Source organism: Thamnophis elegans, chromosome 12, assembly GCF_009769535.1.
Source record: "Thamnophis elegans isolate rThaEle1 chromosome 12, rThaEle1.pri, whole genome shotgun sequence".
Classification (NCBI taxonomy): Eukaryota; Metazoa; Chordata; class Lepidosauria; order Squamata; family Colubridae; genus Thamnophis; species Thamnophis elegans.
In genome coordinates, this window is record NC_045552.1 from 47,726,527 (window position 1) to 47,743,039 (window position 16,513).

General features: G+C 42.3%; 2 protein-coding genes across 2 annotated transcripts in view; both read left to right on the plus strand.

Moving 5' to 3' along the window:
- Positions 1 to 7,527, plus strand: part of ENOX2 (ecto-NOX disulfide-thiol exchanger 2) — a 28,004-nt gene extending 20,477 nt beyond the window's left edge. Inside the window, 5 exon segments of the mRNA XM_032228326.1 lie at positions 1,087 to 1,194; positions 2,342 to 2,401; positions 3,420 to 3,528; positions 5,017 to 5,102; positions 7,009 to 7,527. Coding sequence (XP_032084217.1) covers positions 1,087 to 1,194; positions 2,342 to 2,401; positions 3,420 to 3,528; positions 5,017 to 5,102; positions 7,009 to 7,143 — 498 coding nt within the window. The 3' untranslated portion in view covers positions 7,144 to 7,527.
- Positions 7,528 to 8,155: 628 nt separating this feature from the next.
- PIN4 (peptidylprolyl cis/trans isomerase, NIMA-interacting 4) lies at positions 8,156 to 13,569 on the plus strand. The gene is made up of 4 exons (XM_032228132.1): positions 8,156 to 8,247; positions 10,303 to 10,376; positions 12,660 to 12,779; positions 13,395 to 13,569. The coding sequence occupies exons 1-4, from the start codon at positions 8,208 to 8,210 to the stop codon at positions 13,551 to 13,553; spliced, it is 393 nt and encodes a 130-aa protein (XP_032084023.1). The 5' UTR covers positions 8,156 to 8,207; the 3' UTR covers positions 13,554 to 13,569.
- Positions 13,570 to 16,513: the final 2,944 nt, after the last annotated feature.

Consider the following 16,513-nt stretch of genomic DNA (forward strand, 5'->3'; position numbering starts at 1 on the left):
TGTGTGTGTGTGTGTGTGTGTGTGTGTGCGTGCACCAGTGGTGGGTTTCAAAAATTGTTCGAACCTACTCTATGGGTGTGGCCTCCTTTGTGGGAGTGGCTTTCCACCCATGTGACCGGATGGGAGTGGCTTGCCGCCCACGTGACCGGATATGAAGATGCCGACGACACTTGTCAGAACCACCTTAAATTACTTCACACACAGCACTGGCCTGCATAAGAATATGGTGTAAACTTGTTTTTTAAAAGGCATCTTTGGTTTGCGTTAAAACAACTTCAACACACGCAATGTTCTGATTGCACCACAAACGCAGTAGTCATCCTTACCTTTCACAGAGGCACTGAGTTTTATAAATATGAGGATGATAGTGTAGAATAATCATATCCAAGGACCAGTGGTGGGTTTCAAAACTTTTTGGAACCTCTTCTGTAGGTGTGGCCTGCTTTCCGGGTCCACTGGTGGAACCTCTTCTAACCGGTTCGGTAGATTTGACGAACCGGTTCTACCGAATAGGTGCGAACTGGTAGGAACCCACCTCTGGTGTGCGCGCACGTGCATAACTCTGGAACGCCTCGAGCAATTTCAACCAAACTTGGTACACAGATGACTTACTCTCTGGAGACAAATACTGTGGTGGTAAGACACTCCTAACTCCCCTCGGTGTGTGTGTGTTCTGTTAAGATAGAGCTTGCTGTGCCTTAAAATGGCTTCTACTGTACAGGGCAGTGGAGTTGCCATGGTACCGGCTTCACAGTACTCCACAAGGTAAGGGGGAAAATCCAACATTTGAAATTGCGGCGACATTTATGGAAGGAAGGTTGGGATAAATAAATACCCAGGCAGCGCTGGGTTATCAGGTAGTTTAAATAAAATCAAACACAAGAAATGGGAAAAGGAGACTCAAGTCTTGCCAAGATGGGGCTGTAGATGTAAACATCTCTAGACCTAAGCTCGGCCTTTGTTCTGTTTATTCCTGCATTATGTAACTTTTGCATTGTTTGGGTTGGGATTGTCTTCAATTACTACATGGTGTAGTAGTGCCGTAAGTAGCACATTGCTACACTGCATTTCCTTCCTCCCTTCTAGCATCTCCACAAACTGCAGGAGGACTATGAAAGAAGAGAAGCTGAATTGGAAAAAGCGAAAGAAGAAAAATTACAGCTTGACAAATTGCTTGAGAGACTCAAGGAAAAGGTACAAATTGTTCTTAGCTAATGATGAGCTGTTTCTCGACTGTGGCAATTTTAAAATAAGTGGACTTCAACTGCCAGAATTCCCCAGCTAGCCATTACAATCTTACAGGATACATTTTCCATATCAATCTTTGGACAGTGGGCTTCTCTGATTTTTCAGGATAGGAGGTTGTCATAGATTGGTGTGAGGGATTGGTAGTGTTGCTGATGGAGCTTTAAAATAGACCATTATACAGTTTTGCTCACAACAAATAATTTTGCAATGTTCACTTCTATTCCACCGAGGGTTCACAGCATCTGATTTTCAATATATGAGCAGTAACAGTTCAGAAATCAAACACGTGGAACTTGACAATGTATTCTGAGAAGTAGGTGTAAGAAAGAAAGAAAAAGAAGAAAGAAAGAAAGAGAAAGAAAAGACAGAAAGAAAAGAAAGGAAAGGAAGGAAAGGGGAGGAAGGAAGGAAGGAAGGAAAGGAAAACACGAAGGAAGTATACAGAAAGGAAGGGAGGGAGGAAAGGAAAGAATGGAAGGAAAGGAAGAAAATAAAATAAATAAAATAAAATAAAATGCATACCAACAGGTTTAGATTCTGTACCAAGGAAATTTCAGTTTGGATAAATGCAGACATTTCATATGTCTGATTATTTGAGTACAGCAACACTTAGGTGCCTGTCAGTTACAATATTTTAATTGATGTTTTGTATTTCCACTGGGGAATTTGGATGTTCTCCATATGAAGAAATAAATCTTGTTTTTGCCTTAGAAGAGCAACGTTGCTTTTTATAGCATCCTGCCTTTTTATACAATGCTTCTTAGCTGCCTATCTCAACAAGGAACTCTGGGTGGCAAACAGAATTGAAATAAAATGAAAACAATTACAAACATTACAAAAAGGAAAATCCAAAGCAATCAAGTCACTACTAGTATAATTACGGAGCGGGTCCCTGCATATTTGTACTTTGAAAAAGATCAGCAGCTCTGCTAGCTTTGTACCTTGAATTACCAAGTTAACGTACTGGCAAATTCCTTATTAAACTTAGCAGCAAAGCTATGGCTATTTGAATCATCAGGAAGGCAGAAGGATCTTGCATGAAGAACTATTCATTCCAGCGATTATAACGTTCCCTTTTTCCAACTGAATGCAGCAAGAAGTGCCAGCTGGATGTGAGAGAGAGAAAGACTCAACGGAAGCTAACGATGAAGTAGTAAGTTATCTCCTGAACATTATCCATGATAGTACTTACCACACTTGCTCTTTGCATTGCAATTCCATTGCACCTGATATATTTATTTGTTGTTCTGTGTGAGATAGAATGAGAATTTCAACTGGGAGTAAAATATGAAGTTGCTTCTTCCCCTCAGCCTGCCTTTTAAGTAATGTCATTTAAATTAAACGACTGTGGCAGTATAGTTATTCCAATGTCTGCAGAGCACAATTAAAAAATCAATGTGTTGTTAAGAGACAAATCTTGGCCGATATGTTGAATATACTTTTTTTATTTTCCATTTTCATAACATATAATCACATGTATACTATTACATAGCCAATATCCTATTGTATTAAGTAGTAATTACATCAGTTCCTCTTGTCATCAACGCCCAGAAAAATAAAAACCCATTATTAGCTCTTCTGCTCTCCATACACTTCTTTCTTCTACCTTTCTCCTACCTCCTTTCTTCCCTCCATCATCCTTTTCTACTCTACTTCCCCTTCCTTTCTCCTTCTCCTCTCTCTTCATTCCACTTCTCCTTATCCTCATCTTCCCCCCTTACCCTCTCTCCTATCCCTCTCTTCCTATCTTTCTTCTCTCCTCTGTTTCCCACTCTTCCTCTCACTGGTGTATTTCAGCTTCTGAGCAAACTCCATTCTATGTTGATGATATTTATGCTTCCATATCAATATACTTAACACATCTTGGGCGATATGTTGATTACTCTTCAATTCTGTGGGGTCCTTGTTTCTCCCTGAGCTTGATTGTTTGCTTGCAGACATTTCATTACCCAACTAGGCAACATCATCAGTGTTACTGAGAATGGAGTTTGCTCCCTGTTTATATACAGTAGCTTGCCCTGCTTGTATTGCTGGGGGTGTGGTTTTCTGCTTAGTAATTCCTTCAATGGGATACTGTTTCTGTTTGGTGGTTTGTCTGGTGTTAATCCCTGCTTATCTGGATGTTGACTGTAGACAGAAACTCTTTTGTTGGTGCCCTTAATTCCTTTTAGGGCAGTGACTTGTCAAGCATTTGCTCAAAGAGTCCAGAGAAGAAAAGACTGCTTGAAAAAGGACTTCACTGCAACCCTTTAAGATTGGAGAGGGAAGCTTTACTAGTGGGTAAGGATTTCTGAGCTGCAGGATCTTTGATGTTTAAATTTAAATTAGGACCATCGGAAGCTGCCTTGCATAAGGCACCATTTAGTTAGCTCCGAGAGGTCCACACACTATCTAAGAGAGATTTCCTGGGTTTCCTGTGGAGCTGGGCCATTCCTCTTTGGGTCTGAATCCAACCAAACAAATCCTGAAAGCAAAGCCTGTGTAACCACACCTAGAATACTGCATCCAGTTTTGTTCACCACACTATAAGAAAGATGCTGAGACTCTAGAAAGAGTGCAGAGAAGAGCAACCAAGAGGATTAGAGGACTGGAGGCTAAAACCTATGATGAACAGTTGCAGGAACTGGGCATGGCTAATCTAGTGAAGAGAAGGACCAGGGGAGACATGAGAGCAGTCTTCCAATATTTGAGGGGCTGCCACAGAGAGGAGGGGGTCACGCTATTTTCCAAGGCACCCGAAGGCCAGACAAGGAATCATGGATGGAAACTGAACAGGGAGAGATTCAACAGGGAAATAAGGAGACGTTTTCTGACAGTGAGGACAATCAGTCAATGGAACAGAAGTTGCCTTCGGAAGTTGTGGGAGCTTCATCACTGGAAGCTTTCAAGAAGAGACTGGACTGCCCTCTGTAAAAATGGGGTCGGCAGAGTCTACCGCTTAGGTGAAGTTGGACTAGATCAGTGATGGGGAACCTTTTTGGCACCAAGTGCTAAAAAGGTTGCGCGAAAATGTTGTGTGCATGCATGCACACTTGTCAGGGCTGCGCTCTGGACAAGTCGAACTTCCGGATTCTGGTGCACATGCATGCCCAACGATCAGCTGGCCGACCCACATGCGCAGGCCTGTTTTCTGCACTGCCACACGTGTGAGGGGATTGCGCTCCTGAAAAACCAAACCTTTGGGTTCTGGTGTGTATGAACACACTGGTTTTTGGCACGGCTGTGTGCACGAAGGACAACTGATTGTCCTGTGCACATGTGCACCAGAAACCTGGAAGACAAACAGGCAAGCTGCGCATGCTGGGCAAAACGGCTTCATGTGCCACTTTGGGCATGTGAGCCATTGGTTTGTCATCACGGGATTAGATAATTTAGAAGGTCCCTTCCAACTATGTTAATCTTTTAATCTGAACCCCATTTTGTTCCACCTATGGTTGGAACAACCTGGAACAGGTTGCTCATGTTTCATTCCTGGCCTCGGTCGTCTTAAAATAGGCTGTTCCATGCACAGAATGGCTTTTGATCACAACCTTTCCTGCTTAAACGACTGTGGCAGTATAGTTATTCCAATGTCTGCAGAGCACAATTAAAAAATCAACTTGTTGTTAAGAGACAAATCTTGGGCGATATGTTGATTACTCTTCAATTCTGTGGGGTCCTGCTTTGCATTCCAAAATGCACAGCAGCTCTTGGAGGAAATTAAGGTGTGTTCTGTGCTGGCATCCCCCATCTCTTGAGAGTAACACACCTTTCCCAATATTTTTTTAGGGATCATCTCAACTTTTCTGCATGTTCATCCTTTTGGGGCAAGCATCGAATACATCTGTTCTTACCTTCAGCGCCTGGACAGTAAGGTAGGTACATTCATATGGAAACATGTCCAGGTGGAAGTTGGCCACCTTTAAATGCCTCTCAAGCTTTTAGCAATAGCAATAGCAGTTAGACTTATATACCGCTTCATAGGGCTTTCAGCCCTCTCTAAGCGGTTTACAGAGTCAGCATATTGCCCCCAACAACAATCCGGGTCCTCATTTTACCCACCTCGGAAGAATGGAAGGCTGAGTCAACCCTGAGCCGGTGAGATTTGAACAGCCGAACTGCAGAACTGCAGTCAGCTGAAGTAGCCTGCAGTGCTGCATTTAACCACTGCACCACCTCGGCTTTTGCTACCCAAAGAGTCTTCTCTACTTTTAGACTGCTTCTTTTCCTTGGAGTGGTTCATCTTGAGCCAAGTACAGGTAGTCCTCGACTTACGACTACAGATGAGCCCAAAATTTATGTTACTAAGTGAGGCATTTGTTAAGTGAGTTTTGCCCCATTTTACAATCTTTCTTGCCACAGTTGTTAAGTGAATTGCAGCAGTTGTTACGTTAGTGACGCGGTTGTTAAATGAACCTTTGACTTGGCTTGTCAGAAGTTTGCAAAAGGGTATCACATGACCCTGGGACACCGCAACCGTCGTAAATATGAACTAGTTGCCAAGCTTCTGAATTTTGATCACGTGACTTGAGCATGCTGCCACAGTTGTGTGAAAATTGGTCATTAGTTACTGTTTTCAGTGCTGTTGTAACTTTGAACAGTCACTAAACAAACTTAAAAATTGAGGACTTTCCTGTAATGCAAATTGTGTGCCTGAACTTCTATGGACTGAGTTTGCACCTCATCCTAAGTAAGTAATGTTACTTTTTTATTTTTTATTTTGTGCGATCTAAATCTTTGGGATTGATGGTTTATCACTTCCTTTAATGCCTGGTTTATTCCAGTAGGCCATGCTCAAAAACATAACTTGATGTGACAAGCAGACCTAAACATTGTCCTTCATAAGACACAGTTTTTGGCTTAGCATAATGTGAACTCCTGTGATTGAAGTTTGTTCAGTGGTATGCTAAGACAATATGTGTGAATTCAGACTCTGAGTAATTGAGGATGCAGTGGACCTGTTACAAAGAGAGGGAGGGAGGGAGGGAGAGAGAGAGAGAGAGAGAGAGAGAGAGAGAGAGAGAGAGAGGGAATGAGAGAGAGAGAATTTTATTTAAAGTACTTTAAATAAACATCCGTAAGTGCTTAGTGGACAGTATTAAGTATTTAGTATTTAATAAATTTATAGGCCGCCCAATCCCGAAGAACTCCGGGCGGCTTACAGAAATACATTATAAAAAATATAGTGTATTGTGTGGGTCAATGTACTTTATCCACAATACTAATAACAATAATAATGCTATTTAGATATAGAAAATCATAATCTTTCAACTTCTAACATTTATGTTTACATAGTGATTACAATATATTGTATTATATATCAGTATGCATAAGACTATCCAATTTCTACTTTCTACTTCTTTTTTCTAACCCTTGATGAAATAGCCACCATATTAAGAAGTATTCTATATGTATTCATCTTCTCTTGCCCTTTTTGGAATTTCAGTTTTTATTGACTTTTTGATAAATCTCCCATGCTTCTCCCTTGGGATCTTGTATCTCCTTACATCACTCTGAAGTTCAAAAATCTTAAAGTTATCAAGGTTGGGAACCGTTGCCCTACGGTTACAACAGAGATGGACTACTTTTCATCAGCTAGTGCCATTCTGTAAAGATCTGAAGATGTTCTTAAAAAGGCAAAAGGAAAAGTAATTTATTGAGACGTGGCAATCAACTTAAACCAGGGGATTTTGATGGCAGTTTTACCACCCCAAATGTCGAGGGGTTATCCCAGTTTGTTAGTTTTAATGACATGTTGCTTCTCTCTCTTTTTTTTTGTAGATTTGTGCTACGGAAGTGGAAAACCTCATGACACGACTCCAGCATACTTTCAAACAAGAAATGAACGGGGTGGGAGCGAGCCTCGAGAAGAGATGGAAATTTTGTGGTTTTGAAGGATTGAAGACTATAACCTGAACAGGAAGCCAGGAATCCTTTGAACTCTTAATAGAATGTGCAATATTTGCAGTACGCATAGATACATTTCCTTTTTGGGAAAGCCAGTCCTTGAACTGCATCAAGAAAATTGGGGGTCAGTTTTTAAGGACTGTAAGATTGTGGACGTTTTGTTTATTTGATCATTATCCAAACAAGCCTTTTTTCAAAGGACTGTCATGCACAACTTTGGGAGGGAACTACTGACCCTATTCTTTGGATCTTTGATACTTTTTACAACTCATGTTGGCTAAAAGCATTTTAATAATTTCTTTGAACATGACATACTCAGGCCTCTGTTTAATGTTTTTACCACTGAGAGCAGCTAAAAGAAAATACAATACAATAAAACATTCAATAATGGCATTGGAGACATTTATTTTCTGGCCTCTCACATTGTTTCATAATATGGAAATGCTCAATATTTAGAAGCAGAAATTTCTGCAACATTGCAACAAAAAAAGTATTGTGCGTGGAGTCAGTGTCAAAAGAGTGAAGGTTTCAAACTTGTTGAATTTGGAGTCAAGCGTGGACACTACAGGGAACATTTTGGAGAGATCAGAACAAAAACAAAAAATCCAGATCAATCTCTTTAAAATGAACGGAAAGATATTAAAATAGCAAGTGTTTGATCTTCCTACAAAAATTCCAAACTTAGCTTCTGAGGCATGTTCACTTCCCCAAAAGCTTGGAAAAGTATTTTTTTTAAAAATATGAAAATATTAATATTTAAGTATATTAAAATATTAACTAGTATATTTATAAAAAATAACACCCCCAGTGTTCCACATCTGAATTGGACAACAGCAACTCCTTTCTAGGAGAAGAAAAGAGAAAGAGCTCTGTAATGAGGGATTGTCCATTGGAATATTATATATATATATAGATATTATACAGTATATATATAAATTATAAATATATGCCTGCAGGCACTTCCCAGGGCGGTTGCGCCGGGGGGGGGGGACCTTGCTTCTTACAGTCGCGTGCGGTGACGTCACAGGGAAGCGACTCTACATGCTGTAGAAAGACAGGAAGGACCCATAAAGATGCCTCCGAAAGGGAAAGGCGGCGGCAAAGCGGCAAAAGGTGAGAACTGGGACCGGGCCTTCCGATTTCTTCTCTCCCAGTTTCTTCTTCCCAGTCCCACTGGGAGAGGAGCCGGCCAGTTCTGCTCGGCCAGCATGAAACGATCTAGCCTTAAGGTGGCCGGGCAAGGAATTCTGGGAATTGTAGTTCTTGCATATGCCTGGAAAAAGGGGGCTCGACCGGTTTAGCTGTGACAAATGCGTCGCTTTTGAACCTTGTGGGTAGCATAGAATGAGAGGCGTAAGCAGGATGTGCAGGGCTTCCATCCTCCCACCAGCCAAAAATTCACGAAATGAGGGGTTTGTGTGTGAATCATAAAATAGGAAATTCACAAAAATTTACAAAATAGCTTTTTTCCTCTGTCACCAATCTGTTCCTATCCCCCCATCTCCTCCCACTTATGACTGTATGACTGTAACGTTGTTGCTTGTATCCTTACGATTTATATTGATAGTTCCCCAGTATGATTTGATTGCTTATTTGTATCCCATGACTATCATTAAGTGTTGCACCTTATGATTCTTGATGAATGTATTCTGTTTTATTTTTCTTATGTACACTGAGAGCATTTGCACCAAAGACAAATTCCTTGTGTGTCCAATCACACTTGGCCAATAAAGAATTCTATTCTATTCCTATTCCTATTCAATCCTAAAATTTCCTTTTTAGGCTGGATGCTAAGTGAAATTGGTCCTTATGGGCACGGTGTGTGGGGTATGTATTGTGGGAAGGGTGCCTCCCCCCCAGTGGTGGGTTTCAAAAATTGTTCGAACCTACTCCGTGGGTGTGGCCTCCTTTGTGGGAGTGGCTTGACACCCATGTGACCAGATCGGAGTGGCTTGCCGCCCATGTGACCAGATATAAAGATGCCAACGACACTTGTCAGAACCACCTTAAATTACCGCACACACAGCACTGGCATGCATAAGAATATGATGTAAACTTGTTTTTTAAAAGGCATCTTTGGTTTGCGTTAAAACAACTTCAACACACGCAATGTTCTGATTGTACCACAAACGCAGTAGTCATCCTTACCTTTCACAGAGGCACTGAGTTTTATAAATACGAGCATGATAGTGTAGAATAATCATATCCAAGGACCAGTGGTGGGTTTCAAAAAAATTTGGGACCTCTTCTGTAGGTGTGGCCTGCTTTCCGGGTCCACTGGGGGAACCTCTTCTAACCGGTTCGGTAGATTTGACGAACCAGTTCTACCGAATAGGTGCGAACTGGTAGGAACCCACCTCTGCCCCCCCCCCCCCATGGTCAAGAATGAAACATTTGGGGAAATGTTAAAAAGAAGCAGAATATTATATTTCCCCAAAGGGAGAAATGGAGAGACATGCTCTTAAGAGAGGCGTAAAGCAGCCCCAGTTTCTCTGACCCAAACAGAAACTCAGGAGGCCAGCTTTTAGAAATGCAGATTTCAGAAAGACTGGGTCAAGACAGAAACTCAGATAAGCAATGAACAAAAACAATTAGCTCAGAGAAACACCTAGGATTTGCATTTCCCCTTTTGCCTCTAGAGCCAGGCATGAACCCCTACATGGCCCATAGGAATCCAGAAGGTATAAAAAGCCACTCACTCTCAACTCCCATTTTGTCAGCTTTACCAGAATCACATGTGGTTGGTGGTTCTGCTTCATCAATAAATGGACCTTCTTTCCAATCGGCCTCCAGTCTCCATTTTATTTCCAGTGCCTTCCTCACGGCTTGGAACTGAACCAGCTGGATTTTCCTTCCAACACATTCTAACATTTTCCTGCTTGAAGTGTCTTTGAATGTTAGTAGCCTGGGTTGGTAGTTACGTTGTACGATCCAAAGTGCACTGAAAATGTCTCCTCGAATGGGGAGGAAACGTTTGCAACCAAGCTTGCAACCAAACATTTTCCTGCTTGCTGTCTGATTCTACCAGGTGAGGCATGATAGCCTGGACCTCAGATGCACCCAAAACATTCAGTCCAGCCCTGCCCATCCGATTCAGTGAATGGAGGTGCAACCAGGTGAGCTCTCCACACCGATTCACTGTTGCTTTCCATTCTTATGTCTTTAAAGGAGGAGCATCTTCTGGCAGTGACACAGCGGACAAGAAAGCTCAGGGGCCAAAAGGAGGAGGCAGTTCCGTGAAGGTAGGTCTTCTGATCGCCCTGTTTGAGATGGCATCTGAGGATGCAATTCCAGGCACGGACAGAGTGTGAGAATAGAATGAGGCGTCATTATCTCAAAGCCAAAAATATTTCAGAGTGGGGAAAAATTCAGAACGAAAGTGGCAGAGACCTGGATTTGCCCTTCCCCCGCTTCAATGCCCAATATCCTGAATGTGTTGATATGTTTACTTTCAGTAAATAAAATTAGAGATATTAGACTTGAGTGTTCTTCAAATCAGTCTTGACTTCTGGCAGTGATATAGACAACTCCCTGCAAGTTTTCTGAGCAGGACTTTTTCAGAAATGGTTTGTCATGATATTCTTTCCAGGGCTGAAAGAGAAGGACTAGTTCAGAATCATTCAGATTTCTTTGTACCTGAGGAAGGAGTATATATACATATGTATATATGTACACATGTATGTTCTGACCCCCCCCCCCTCCATATGCCGAGCACTCCAAGACAAGATTACTGCTAGACAATTTATTCATAGTAAATTAATACACCGAAAAGACCTTGGCAGCAATCCAGACTTTCAAGATAAAAAATACATACTAGAGCTTCTCCAGTGTTGGTATATTAGTTGAATCCTGCAAACAGCCTCTTCCCAAAGTCTCTCCTTATATTCTCTCTTGGGAGGAGCCTAATTACAACCACCTGGGTCCAATTATCTTCTGTATCTGTGTAGTTGCTGTCGTCGCTTATCTGCCCGCCTTTGCCTGGCCTCCGGGACCAACTCCCTTAACTCCTCCCCACTGCTCCAAGGCCTGACGTCTTCACCACTGCTCCAGGGCCTGATGTCATGGCACACTCCCTTTGGCTTTCACCGCTGCTCCATGCCTCAGGCGCCTCCTGGTGACCAACCAGCCTCTTTGGTCCCTGCTCGGAGTCTGAACCCTGTCCAGGGTCCTCCACATCTTCCAGAACCGACTCATAGAGCCCCTCACTATCGGAGTCTGTTTACAGCTCCAATGGCTCCGGCTGGGCCACAACACATGTATATATGTATACAAGAAGAAACAGACATTGCTATCTCCAGAACTTAAAATATATTGCCCACAGCTTTCATTAGCCTCTGCTAACATCATCAGAGTGTAAAAACCACTATTAAAGAGAGATCTGCCTTTATACATCATTAAGCAATTTGTCCATTGCGTGTGCGATATTACTTTAATGGTAGTTTTAATATTTTAAGTCTTGGAGATCGCAATGTCTGTTTCTTCTTTTATAACTACACGGAACTTGTATTTTTAGGATAATTCGCAGTATATATATATGCATATATGTGTTTGTGTATGTATGTACCGTGTTTCCCCGAAAATAAGACAGGGTCTTATTCCCCCCCCCCCCCCCGAAATAAGCACTTGGCCTTATTTTCAGGGAGGTCTTATTATTTTTGAGATGCAGGAGGCAGCCAGTGTGGTCACCTTATGGCTGCTGCTGTGTTGCAATATTTTCGGGGAGGGCTTATTTTTGGGGAAACAGAGTATGTATGTATGTGTGTGTATATATGTATGTATGTATGTATGTATGTATAATAAAATATAAACAATAACTGAACAATACTTTGGGATAAGAGAAAAATCACTAAATTTGCTACTGGCAAATAAAGCTCTGCTAATGCAAACCTCTTATTGTTTGCTACTCGATCTCTTTATCTGAAAAAGACCAAAATGTGAATCTTAGACTATCTGCTTTCACTCTTTGACAATTAGAAATCAATTATCCTGGATTAAAATGTCTTGCTTCTTCGCCTCTCACCTTCCTTAGTCAACTAGTCATAAATTGGGAAACTGCACTAGAAACTTTCAAAAATTAGCCAGTGAGAGGTGAATGGTACTGTGTCTTGGCTTACCAAGTACTGAGGAAGATAACTGTAGGAGTAAAAGGCAAATGCAACATTTCCTTGTCAGTCGTGTCTGACTCTAGGGCACAGTACTAGAGTCCATTTCTTGGCCGAAGGAGCCACTGTTGTCTGAAGGCAATTTTCGTGCAAATGTGGCCAGCATGGCACTACACCAAAGCCACATGGAACTCTGTTACCTTCCCACCAAAGTGGTACCTACTTATCTACTCGCATTTGCGTGCTTTCGAACTGTTAGATGGGCAGGAGCTGAGGCAAGAAACAGAAGCTCACCCCATTCGTGGGACACAGGTCTCAAACCCGATCTGTCAGCTTTCCAGTACTCTTAAGCTAAATGTGGAATGACCTCTTTATATGTATCTAATCTCAGTTGTGGGTTGGTTTGTTGTTTTTTATTTTTAGGTGAGGCATATTCTTTGTGAGAAACACAGCAGAGCTCTGGAAGCCTTGGAGAAAATCAAAGCTGGAGTACGTTTCAGTGAGGTCGCTGCGCAGTATAGTGAAGATAAAGCCAGGCAAGGGGTAAGTTCTTTTGTTTCTCCAAACTAAAGCAAGAACGTTTGCAGAATTCTTAAGGCGAATAAAGTGTTTTCTCCAGTTGCATGACGAGGTAAAGGTAAAGGTTCCCCTTACACATATGTGCTAGTCGTTCCCGACTTTAGGGGGCAGTGCTCATCTCCTTTTCAAAGCCGAAGAGCTAGCGCTGTCCGAAGATGTCTCCCTGGTCATGTGGCCGGTGTGACTAAATGCCAAAGGCGCACGGAACGCTGTTACCTTCCCAACAAAGTGGTCCCTATTTTCCTACTTGCATTTTTTCACCTGCTTTTCAACTGCTAGGTTGGCAGAAGCTGGGACAAGTAATGGGGGCTCACTCGGTTACAGGGCACTAGGGATTCAAACTGCCAAACTTTCTGATTGACAATCTCAGCATCTTCGCCACTGAGCCACCGCGTCCCCTGCATGACTAATCTCTTGTTTCTGCCCCAAATTAGGTTTCCAAAGTTCCTTAACTATAAGAACTGAAATGCAGGATTAATGCACGTATATATAGAATATTCTCTAGCGGATGAATTTACATAGGGTGGAATAGGCCATTTTCGCAGCCCTTTGCATCATTCCCTTGTGCTTGTTTTCCAGGGAGATCTGGGCTGGATGACTAGAGGCTCCATGGTGGGGCCCTTCCAGGAGGCAGCGTTTGCTTTGCCCGTCAGCAGCATGGACAAACCGGTGTACACTGATCCCCCAGTTAAAACCAAGTTTGGATATCACATAATCATGGTGGAAGGGCGGAAATAGTAAACGTTAAACGCTACCCCAGGAGTTTTTGACTCTTATTTTTCTCTCGGCTTGTCAAGCTTGTGAAAACAGAAAGACTTGGCTTTTCTTTCAGTGTGTGTTGTGGGTGGAATGTGCATTGGCTCCAATCTATACATTATTCCACATTATATAGGTCTCTCTTTTTTTGGGGGGGGGGGGGAGGTCAGTTTGCAGAGAAATAACAAAGCATACACAATCATTGCTCTACATGGGGCTGCCCTTGAAGAGTATTCGGCGACTTCAGCTAGTCCAGAATGCGGCCGCGCGAGCGATTGTGGGTGCACCTCGCTTCACCCACATAACACCTATCCTCCGCGAGCTGCACTGGCTACCTGTCGATCTCTGGGTGCGCTTCAAGGTGCTACTTGTCACCCATAAAGCCCTACATGGTAGTGGATCTGGGTACTTGAGAGACCGCCTACTGCTGATTACCTCCACGCGACCTATTAGATCTCACCGATTAGGCCTCCTCCGAGTTCCATCTGCCGGTCAATGCCGACTGGCAACTACGCGGAGGAGAGCCTTCTCGGTGGCAGCTCCGACCCTATGGAACGATCTCCCCGTGGAGATTCGTACCCTCACCACCCTCCAGACCTTCCGCACAGCCCTCAGAATCTGGCTATCCCGTCAGGCCTGGGGCTAAGACTGTAACCCGCCTGAATGGTATGAATGTTGTGTTTTTTAATTATGTATTGTCTTATATGTTAAAAGTTTGTCTCCCCCTCCCCCTTGGGTTGTGAGCCGCCCTGAGTCCCCCCAGGGAAAAGGGCGGCATATAAATAAACTTCAAACTCAAACTCAAACTCAAACCTGCTTGTGACACAGGCACTGTGGAATCAGCTACCCCCAGAGGTCCGGACCTTACCCACTCTCATGGCCTTCAGGAAAGCCGTTAAAACCTGGCTGTTCCGGCAGGCCTGGGGCTGTTGACCTTAGTGTTAAGGTCCAGCCCCGCTTAGAACGTATGTGTGTTGTGAATTTTAATCTATTTTTTTTACTTATTTTGCTTTTCTTTTTTCTTCTTTCGTTGTTAGCCGCCCGGAGTCCTCCAGGATTGGGTGGCCTATAAATTTAATAAATGAAATGAATGAAATGAAAATGGATATTGAGTCTGAGTGATTATCTACTTTGGCTATCCACATAAAGCAAAAGCTCAACTATGCACACGTATTTATGTGCTTAGGTATATTTGAATTTAATAAAGGAGGAATATATGAGGAGTCCTTGGCGCTCTTTGAGCTTGACTATTTTCTTGTAGAAGTTTTATGACCCAAACTAGGGAACTTCATCAGATTGTTTCAGTCACGAAACATCTCCAAGAAAACAAGTAAGCTAGGAGAGCACCAAGGATTGTGTATGGATTGATCCTGCATTTTCCTTGTTGCAAAGTCTTGCTTGGGGATATATTTTTTTTGCCGTAGCAATAGTAATAATTGTGTGTTACATTGGTCAAAAAAGAAGTTTATATTATGCTAAAGGTGAATCTATAGAGATTCTCAGTCACCCAAGTCATGGTTGTCCCAAAGGTGCTTTTCCAGGAGGCAACTGGATTTTTTGGTTTCCTTCGAAGAAGTTTCGCTTCTCATCTAAGACGCTTCTTTAGCTGTGACTGGATGATGGGGAATGGAAAGATTTATATATATATTTTTTTGCATAATATTTTTATTTCCATTTCATTCTATACAATCACATGTTTACTGTGCATAACCAGGGCATATAACATTGAGTAATAACCACAACCCTCACTTATATAGAAAGTGCCCCCTACAATACAAACCGAGTATACCACCTTGACCCACCATACACCCTCTTTCAACCCCCTCCAACTTTCATTCTTCCTTCTCACATACCCCTCTACGCCTACTTCCCCTCCCCCTCTATCTAACCCTAACCCTATCACTCCCTCTCTTAATCCATTCCCTCCCTTCCTTCTCCTCCTCCTCTCTCTCACTCTCTCCACCCTCCTCCTTCTTTCACTCAGCTCCTCCCTTCGGTATACTTCTATTACCTTCCAATATATTCGGTTTGTTCTGTTTTAACACTAAAATTAAAAAGCCACAGTATACAAGTGCAATCATGTACCTTAAAGTTTAACACATATTATGTTTCCCCCCTCCCCCCTCCCCCTAGATCCCCACCTCCCTTCCCTCCCCCCGACCTCCCAGAGACCATACATGGTATAACTTTTTGACAATCACAGTCTAAAATATCTCTACATTGATCTCAGCTTCTTACTGTTACCCAAATTTTAAACAGTTTAAGTTCTTACTGATGCTAAGCATAAGCTATCTGGAGTTTCTTAATCCCATGTTTACTTTGTATATAATCAATCCATTTTTTCCAGTCTCGTTTATATCTCTCGTTTGAATGTTCTTTGAGATATGCTGAAATTTTTGCCATTTCGGCTAAGTTTATAACTTTCAAAGTCCATTCTTGAATTGTAGGCAAATCTTTCTTCTTCCAATATTGCGCCACCAAGAGTCTTGCTGCCGTTATTAAGTACAGAACCAAATTAATCTCTGCTGCCGTAAAGTCAATACATATACCTAGTAAAAACAGCTGGGGGGTGAATTTTATCCTTCTTTTGAAGATATTTTGCAGAATCCACCATATTTTTATCCAAAATGCCTTAACATTACGACATGTCCACCATATATGAAAATATGTAGCATCAAGAGAACCGAAAGATTTATATTTCTTGAAAACCGCTGGTTATTTGCATCCTTTTAGAGGGTCCTTGAAGCACTTGGAGGTTCTTCTGTGTCTTTAGGGTCACCTGAGTGATGCTCCTGGGTCCTGTAGTCTGCAAATAACTTTTTTCCTCTGGAAAGCCATTCCTCCTCCCACACCATTCAAAGGGTGTTCATCGCAAATTGTATAGCTAACAGTCTGAAGAGATTCTCAGTCAACCAGGTCATGGCTGTCCCAAAGGTCCTTTC

Bases quoted from the DNA above. Each gene is read 5' to 3' on its own strand.
- PIN4 (XM_032228132.1), top strand. From the start codon at position 8,208: ATGCCTCCGAAAGGGAAAGGCGGCGGCAAAGCGGCAAAAG. The intron at 8,248-10,302 runs GTGAGAACTGGG...ATGTCTTTAAAG, and splicing joins CGGCGGCAAAGCGGCAAAAG to GAGGAGCATCTTCTGGCAGT. The intron at 10,377-12,659 runs GTAGGTCTTCTG...TTTTATTTTTAG, and splicing joins GAGGAGGCAGTTCCGTGAAG to GTGAGGCATATTCTTTGTGA.